Source organism: Oryx dammah, unplaced genomic scaffold (genome assembly GCF_014754425.2).
Source record: "Oryx dammah isolate SB20612 unplaced genomic scaffold, SCBI_Odam_1.1 HiC_scaffold_106, whole genome shotgun sequence".
Lineage (NCBI taxonomy): Eukaryota > Metazoa > Chordata > Mammalia > Artiodactyla > Bovidae > Oryx > Oryx dammah.
The window spans coordinates 21747-30458 of record NW_024070282.1 but is presented as its reverse complement, the minus strand read 5'-3'; the positions used below and the strand labels follow the sequence as shown (position 1 = coordinate 30458).

The following is an 8712-nucleotide window of genomic DNA, read 5'->3' as shown; positions in this document are numbered from 1 at the left end:
TGAAGGAGGCTGAAGGACAAAAAGACTGAAGGCAGGAGAGCAAAGGGCAGGAGGAGGCAGTGACCAGTGGGGTCATATGCGGCTGATGGTTGGTGGATATGGAGGGCTAGACATCTATTTTGGTGAGGCAGGGGCACTGAATTTTTCAACAGGGGAGACTTGGAGACCTCTTTTTAGCCCTTGTCTCTGGAAAAGTAGGCTGCCCCCTAACGCCCCCACCCCCCACCCCCTGCTTTTCTGTGTCAAGACTTCCAATGTGAAGACAGTTTAGAACTTTATTCTGAGGAAGGAGTTCCATAAGTGACCTGCCTTGTGGCCTCATCCCATGGCTCAGTGGAGAAGCCGTGAGCAGCAGAGGGTCACCTTTTTATTGGGATGTTGGCAGCACACAACCCTCGCATTGCCCTATTCCTCCCTGGGGGCTCAGAACTCACAGATCACGAGGCGCTCCTCCGTGCATTCTATGTCATTCCAATTGCCATTAGAATAGATCTCAAGACAGTCCTCTGGGCCTCCGTCTTTGGCCCTATTGTTGGGCTCCCCGGGGGCCCAGTTGGAATAGACCAGTGACTGCCCCGTGGGGTAGGTGAACCTGCCCTCTCTGGAGATGTCGTTCATGCTCAGGTAAGCATGCTTGTTCCTGGCTCTGACCAGCTTTGTCACGGCCTCGTTCTCGGCTGCAGAGCGTGGGGAGGCCAGCTGTCCCTCAGCCTCTCTGCAGACCTGCCGGGCATCCGAGTATGATTTTACAGCACCTGACGTCTTGAAGATCTTCTCTCCAACAGCCAGGCCATCAGGGAAAAGCACCGCTAGGAGAAGAGGAGAGTCAGGCTGGGGATGTGGCAGCACCTAGACCTTGTGTTCCAACCAGAATCCCCAGCCTCCCATCCGGGTACCAGGGCACCAGATGGGAAGAAAGTGAAGCATTTGGTTCAGAGGAGCCCTGGACCCGTGATGTGCCCTGTGAGTGGTGACGTGGTCTCCAGGTACAGATGAGGACCCCAGAACTCGGGTGCTTATGTAAGAGGCCCAAAGTAGCCCAGCTGTCAGGTGTAGACAAGGATCAGACCCTGATGGAGGTGACACTAAAGCTCCCGCGTGCACGTTCTGTTCCTCCTCGTGATGTTCACCAGAATCCAGGATTTTAATTACTGTGTAAACAGGAATGGCTTTGGCAGGGAAATGACACCATGCAGCCCAGGGCAGTTCCTGAGAGTGTGGAAAACACCAAACAAGCAGCTCACTCTCACGCTTGCTATTGACTGGGAATATGGAGCTCTCTGAGCGGTTCTTTGCTGTAGGAAGGGGTGAGGAGAAAGGGGAGGACAGAGGTGCCTCTGAGAGCAGCCAAGTGCTCATCTCTGCACCGAGCGCAGTCCAGTGTTGGCTTCCGTATGCTCGCGGGTGATGCTACAGCCAGTCAGCCTCCCTGGACCACTGGGCAGGGGATCTGAGAGCTGTATGTGGGAGTTGGGGCAGGGTGGGATCAGCTTTGGAGAGAACCCTGTCTGGGCCTCAGAAGGCCATGTATTCCGCCCCACCCTGGCAATATCAGCCCAGGTGGCAAGGGAAGGTCACTTCCCTTTGCAGAGTCTAATTTCTTATTTCTCAGGTAGAGGTACACTATATAACAGCATCCCCTGTGTGGCATCTTAAGTATCTCTTTTTGTGCCATCCCATCCACACCACTCTGACTTCCAGGATCATTCATGGAAATCTTCAGGGCTCCTGAGAGGGCTCACTGGACTGGTTCTGAACCCAGGCAGCACCCTGACCCACTGCCTTTTTCCTCTGAGCAGCCTCAACAAGCAATCGGAGACCAGATTTTCCACGGTGTCAGGGTGGCACTCAGACAGCCCTGGACAAGGTCAGTGCAAGCTCGTGTGCCATGATTGGTTTACATCCCATTCATCTGGGTGATAGGTGTGCATATGTGTGCCTGTGTGTTCATGTATGTAGATGGTGTGGCCTGAGTGGTGTTTAGGTACACAGGTGTTGCCAGCGCATATGCCCAAGTTCTCCTTTGTTTGTATCAGTCTCCATGTGAGGGAGTAAATAGGTGTGCAAATATGCTTGTGCAAGGAGGAAGACATGAACTGCTGCAAATGCTCATCCCACTACTTCAGTGCTTAGTTGGCTTGAGTCCATAGGAGCCAACCCTATGTCTCACCAGATCAGGCCTCTATACACTCTGCACCTTCTCTTTTTTCAATCCCTGAGGTATGATGAATAATGTGGATTCAAAGCTGACTTCGGAGAAAGCAGAGAAGGTGCAGTTGGTGGAGAGTCCCAGGGCACAGGGCACTCAGGTGTGTGCTCCAGGAGGCCTCAGCCTGATTAGGATCCAGGCTTAGGGAAGAATCTCTGCTTTAAATACCTAAGCAGATGCAGGGAGAGTGCAGCACTGGCCAGAGACTGGAGGCAGCCTGCCCCTGCCAGACTCAGAACATCTTTAGGGTGAGATTCTTGGTGGCCACACACCAAGGTCAGGTCCCCAGCAGCCTTGAACCCCAGGGCAGCATCCCACCCCCGCTCTCAGGATCAGTCCTGGATTCTCTGCTGCCCTGGGCTGTGCAGCTGCTTTTCTGTGCACTTGTACACCTGGCCCCACAGAGGGAAGAAATGCATCACGGGTTGGGTGACCCCTTGTCTGTCATAGGAACCTGTGCAGGGCAGGCCAGGGTAAGGTCTGCTGAACTGGTGGCATGGACCTCATCCTCCTCCTTGTAGTGCATCTACTTGAGCTCCTGGAGCACGTGGGGCATGGCTCTGTCCCAGGCCTGTCCTTAGCCCCGCTGCTGCCCCAGGCCTAGGTCCAGTCCCAGTCATGGTCCCAGCAAGTCCAATTTAGACCCAAGCCCAGAAAACTCCAAGCCCAGCCCAGCCTCAGTCTGAGGTCCGCCTTCGGTGGCAGCTCAGGGCCGGGTCCAGGAGCTCACCTTTCCTGTACTGAGACACTGTATTCCGGAGGCGTTGTACTACTCCCTCTAAGTTTGTCATCTGCTGCCTCAGAGTAGCAACTTCTGCAGGAGAGAGAGGCCAAGTGAACACAGATCCAGCCTGGGGTCACTCAGAGCCCAGGGCTCAGGGAAGGGTGACGCATCCTGGGGGTGGGATAAGGATGTGGGAGGCCTGAGGGGTGCTGAACTGAAGAGGGCCTGCTGGCCCCTCTGCACCCACTAGAGCCCCCAGAGCTTTCTTACCTGGGACTGAAGTCTCCCCCTTTGCTCCTCTTTCTCCAGGAGTACCTCTGTCTCCCTTTAGTCCTGGGGGACCCCTGGCTCCTGAAGGCCCCTGTGGACCGACGGCCCCAGCAGGCCCTGGGATCAGAGAAGTAGAAATGGATGAGTGCTGAACATATATTTCAGCATTTTCATACCCACTCCCCACCCCCAAACATGGACTTCCTATCCCCAGCCATACACCCTCCACCTTTACAAATGTCCCTCAGTGCCTGGATCCTCTGCTTGCATCCTCTCTGCACACTGACTGTCGCTTAACCCAACAACCAGCCTTCCCTGAATACACAGTCCCTGCTGCTCACACCACCCTCTCCCTGGAGACAGACAGTTCCCAGAGCCCAACGCTGGCTCTCTCCCTGGAATGCTAGCTCTGACCTGGAGGGTGGTGAGGGTGGGCACAGGGGAATATGAGCCCAGCCCCACGTCTGTTGCTCACCTGCTACCCCAGCACTTCCAGGGGCTCCGGGCTCACCAGGGGCACCTCTCTCTCCTTTGAGACCTGTGGGACCTGGGGAGCCCTGCATGCCCGGGGCACCCACTCCTCCTGAGGAAGGAAGACATTGAGCAACATGGCTCAGAGTGCGCTCAGCAGGTACCATTTCCTGAGCAGTGCAGGTTGTCACCAACAGGTCCAGGTGAAAGAGTGACCTGGGAGACTGCTTCTGACCGCTTTGTCTCCTCTAGGATATCCAGTTCGTGTGATCATGTTGGGGGAGAGGCCCAGGCAGGCCTACCAGGCAGGGAGGTCCCAGGCTTTCCAGGCACTGTGCACATACCTTGGTCCCCACCAGGGCTGCCAACGTCACCCCTCCCTTCTCCCTCCCTCACCCGCCACATACCACCCTCCTACCTTCGGGCCCGGTTCTCCTTTGGGGCCTGGAGGTCCCATGCTCCCCTGCCTCCCTGAGGGGGCCTCTCTTCCATCTGCACCAGGCATACCTGGAGGCCCTGGGAAAAAAGACCAGCCCGGTTAGTGACACTGAATATCCTTGGGAGTGGGAGTGCATAAAAGATGAGGCTAAAAGATCTTTAGCCTCCTCCTAAAGATGTCCCCCGAGAAGCTCCAGTCTTCCCTGAAATGACCCCATGCAAATTGAAGGCAGTAGGAGAAGGTGATGACAGAGAAGGGGATGGTTTATGGCATCACCACCTCAAGGGACATGAGTTTGAGCAAACTCCAGAAAATAATGTAGAACAGGGAATCCTGGAGTGCTGCAGTCCATGGGGTTACAAAGAGTCAGACGGGGACTGAGTGACTGAAATACAAAACAAGTGTACTTAAATGCCTTATCTCTTGGCCGTTTCCATTCATTTATTCTACAAAATTCACTGAGATTCTACTACATACAAGGTGCTGTCCTAAATGCTGGGATTCTTAGTGAAATAAAAAAAAAACTGATAAAACAAAATCCCTTCCTCATGGAGCTTAAACTCAACTATGTAGAAATACTTAACCAAAAGGAAAATGTTTAACATATGATAATCATCTCAGAATAAGTGCTACAGAGGTAGATGAAAGCATAGAGTATTGGCGGGAGTGTCTCTTAAATAGGATGGCCAGAGAGAGAGTCTATGAGTGAAGCTGTGAAGGGGGTGAGGAGTGAGCCATGGGGATGTGCATGGACAGAACAAGGACTGGGCCCTGGGGAGGCAGGGGGAGGCAGGGGGATGTGTGTGCTCAGGGACCAACAAGGAGCCAGTGTGGTCAGAGTCCAGGGAGTGTGGGAGGAGGGAAGGATATGAGCTCAGAGAGATCAGCAGAGCTGGGTGGTGGGGATGCTGTGGGCTGTGAGGTTTTACTCCCAGGGGAGAATTGCCCCCCTGGATGGACTCTCTCACTGAATCCTTCTGGGCAGGAATCTCAGAGGCACTGAGGAAAGAAGGAATTGTCCCTGGAAATACAGCCCCCTAAGCAGGGTCCAGGTGTTATTGGCCCTCCACAACATGTCTGGGGCATCACCAAGTGACCCAGCCCCACCCTCTACCTCTGCTCAAGGGTCTCTCCTCTCAGGCCCATCTTGTCCTTTACATCAGATTCTTGGGAACATGTATGTCAGAATCTGTGGGGGAGCTTGTCCCCAGTGCACTCTGGCCCCACCCAGCCCTACTGGTCAGGATCTGAGGATGCTCGGATCTCCAGGAAATTCTCAGACCCCTCACCATTGAAGAACAACAGTGCCTGGATCTGGGGAGCCAGTGTGGAGCCTGGTCTTGGCCCGACTGTGCACTGTTCTCTCTCCGAGCACCAACCCAAGGCCAGTCTTGGAATTCACAAGAAAGAGAAGTCTGGGGTACATCATGCAGCTGAGGGCCACTGTAGAGAAAGTCCCTATCCCTCCCCTGCCCTGGGTTTAATTCAGGACCCTCTGGGAGGTAGAGAATGCTAGTACCTTGAATCAGTTCAGTTCAGTCACTCAGTCGTGTCCGACTCTTCACAATGCCATGAATTGTAGCATGCCAGGCCTCCCTGTCCATCACCAACTCCCAGAGTTCATTCAAACTCACGTCCATCGAGTCAGTGATGCCATCCAGCCATCTCATCCTCGGTCATCCCCTTCTCCTCCTGCCCCCAATCCCTCCCAGCATCAAAGTCTTTTCTAATGAGTCAACTCTACGCATGAGGTGGCCAAAGTACTAGAGTTTCAGCTTCAGCATCATTCCCTCCAAAGAAATCCCAGGGTTGATCTCCTTCAGATTGGACTGGTTGGATCTCCTTGCAGTCCAAGGGACTCTCAGGAGTCTTCTCCAACACCACAGTTCAAAAGCATCAATTTTGCATCGCTCAGCTTTCTTCACAGTCCAACTCTCACATCCATACATGACCACTGGAAAAACCATAGCCTTGACTAGACGGACCTTAGTCGGCAAAGTAATGTCTCTGGTTTTCAATATGCTATCTAGGTTGGTCATAACTTTTCTTCCAAGGAGTAAGTGTCTTTTATATTCATGGCTGCAATCACCATCTGCAATGATTTTGGAGCCCAAAAAAATAAAGTCTGACACTGTTTCCACTGTTTCCCCATCTATTTCCCATGAAGTGATGGGACCAGATGCCATGATCTTCGTTTTCTGAATGTTGAGCTTTAAGCCAACTTTTTCACTCTCCACTTTAACTTTCATCAAGAGTTCACTTTCATTTTAGTTCCTCTTCACTTTCTGCTATAAGGGTGGTATCATCTGCATATCTGAGGTGATTGATATTTCTCCCGGCAATCTTGATTCCAGCTTGTGCTTCTTCCAGTCCAGCATTTCTCATGATGTACTCTGTATATAAGTTAAATAAGCAGGGTGACAATATACAGCCTTGACATACTCCTTTTCCTATTGGGAACCAGTCTGTTGTTCCATGTCCAGTTCTAACTGTTGCTTCCTGACCTGCACATAGGTTTCTCAAGAGGCAGGTCAGGTGGTCTGGTATTCCCATCTCTTTCAGAATTTTCCACAGTTTATTGTAATCCTTGAATACCACCCCACTATTGAGTTTACTTCTAGGCAGCCTTATTAAGGCCCAGTTCTTTCATGTTGGAAGCTACTTTCTGTCTGTAAAGGACAGTCAGATACTTACAGAGACTGGGGTGTGTGGGAGCCAGCAAGAAGGATCCTGCAAATGTTGCTCATTTCCTTCTTCCCCAACCAAAATACAAACTAGAGAAAGTTCAAAGATCTCAGTTGATTCCCCCCACCGCCCTGGTTCAGTGCCGTGGTGATGTCCTTGTCCTTGTTGCTGGTTCATTCAACTCTCACTTCTTGCCAGTAACACCCAGATCTTCTCCTGTGGGGCAGTGTTTCTCAGACACTTCCCTTAATAAGCAGTATCTTGGGAAACCTCAGGAGAATCCACCTGATTGCTGATTACAGCAAGAGGATGCAACATTATCCTAAAGCCTCACCAAAGAGAAAAAAAAAGGTGGTGAGGGGGGAAGGCTTGGCTCAACTATTTGTCACTGTGTGGTCATATTATTCCCATCCAAAGATGAGCAAATTGAGACTCAGAAACACTGAGTGACTTTTCCCTAGGGGACTCTGTTGTTGAAACAGAGCTAGTAGACAAGCACAGATGTTTCTGAAAAAGAAACTCATGTCCTTTTCACCTTCCAGGTTGGGTTTCACTTAGCATCTTTGTGTCACAATTGTCTTACCTATCAAATGAGATTAATGCATCACTTGTTAGACTTTTGGTGAGATTAAATAAACTACTCAAGGGAACTCCTAAGCACAGGGCTTGACAAAGAAATATAAGCTTCCTTTCTTTCCCTCTGTAATGTATTGAGGGGAAATCCTTTCATTCAGGCTTGAATTTGGAGCCACAGTGCCTCATCCTTTCTCACTCATCATGGAGTAGAACTCAATTAAATATTAAAAATCTTTAACTTGGAGAGGAACCATTTAATCCAAATGGACAGTAGTTAAGTTCTAGAGCAGATGACTCCAAATACCAGTCATTTATTCTTTGTGCATTTTGGGTTGGTGGGAGTCAGAAGATTCTAGGGGAGGAATCAGGATAGCTGGTGATGAAGCTGTAGGCTCAGGGCAGTCAGTCTTAGCGAACCAGTAAAGCCATGTTTTAGGTGGGCTCAAAATCTGGGTGAAACCCACCCATTTAAGAAGAAGATCATCTATAAGGCTTCCCCAGCAGAAGACCCAGTTTCTGGCTTGGTTACACCCAGCACCCACCCCTTCCCACCAGGACAGGCCCATGGTCCCAGCTCTACCTTGATCCCCCTTCTCCCCCCGGGGGCCTTCTCTCCCATCTCGTCCATCACGACCATGAAGGCTATCTGCTGGTGGGGCACACACAACCAGGTTGCAGGGATCGGTGAGTGTTTTCTCAGAATAGACATCCATTTCTTCGCCCAGGGAACTCTGGGACTGTGTGAGCAGGAGCAACATGGAGAGAGGGAGGAGAAGCATGTCCTGGGCAGAGGAACAGAGAGAGGGGCTGCTCTTGGTCCAAGGACAAGGATTAGGGCTGGCCCAGCTCCTGGAGGGCAGGAGAAGCCCTTCCCCGATCTCCTCTCCCATCCTCTGGGGCCCAGAGCAGTGGGCTCTGAAAGCAGTTTAGGGAAAGTTAGAATAAGGTCGGGCCAGGGAGGACATGAGTGGACCAGCCGGGCCTCAGACCTGGTCTGCCAGCACATGAATCTACTCTCAGATGCTCTGTGTCATCCCTCTTTGGGCTTGTCATCCCTGCCAGGGGCACTTGGCTAGGATGTAGAATTCCTCACTGAGGCCATTGTCACCCCAGGAGGGACTCACTGAGGGCCCTTGGGTGGGACTCTTCCCTCTATGGACCTGCTTATCCTTTTCTGTATCAGTAAGGTGGTTGACTTAGCTGTGACAATGCAGACTCATTTCCTCTTACTTGCTGTTCTGGAAAGACTAGTATTGGAGGTCTGCAGTGCTGTCTGAAGAAAAGCCAGGTCCTAAACTGGGTGAGGTCTGTCCTGAGCACAGGATGGGTGCATGACTG

At 51.7% G+C, this 8712-nt stretch overlaps 1 protein-coding gene across 1 annotated transcript; it reads right to left on the bottom strand.

Moving 5' to 3' along the window:
• Positions 1 to 257: 257 nt before the first annotated feature.
• Positions 258 to 8303, bottom strand: LOC120859171 (collectin-43-like). The gene is made up of 6 exons (XM_040235373.1): positions 7955 to 8303; positions 4071 to 4190; positions 3715 to 3786; positions 3204 to 3320; positions 2940 to 3023; positions 258 to 809 (listed from the first exon to the last, which is right to left on the bottom strand). Exons 1-6 carry the CDS (start codon positions 8262 to 8264, stop codon positions 424 to 426), a joined length of 1089 nt encoding a protein of 362 aa, XP_040091307.1. The 5' UTR covers positions 8265 to 8303; the 3' UTR covers positions 258 to 423.
• Between the last annotated feature and the right edge of the window lie 409 nt (positions 8304 to 8712).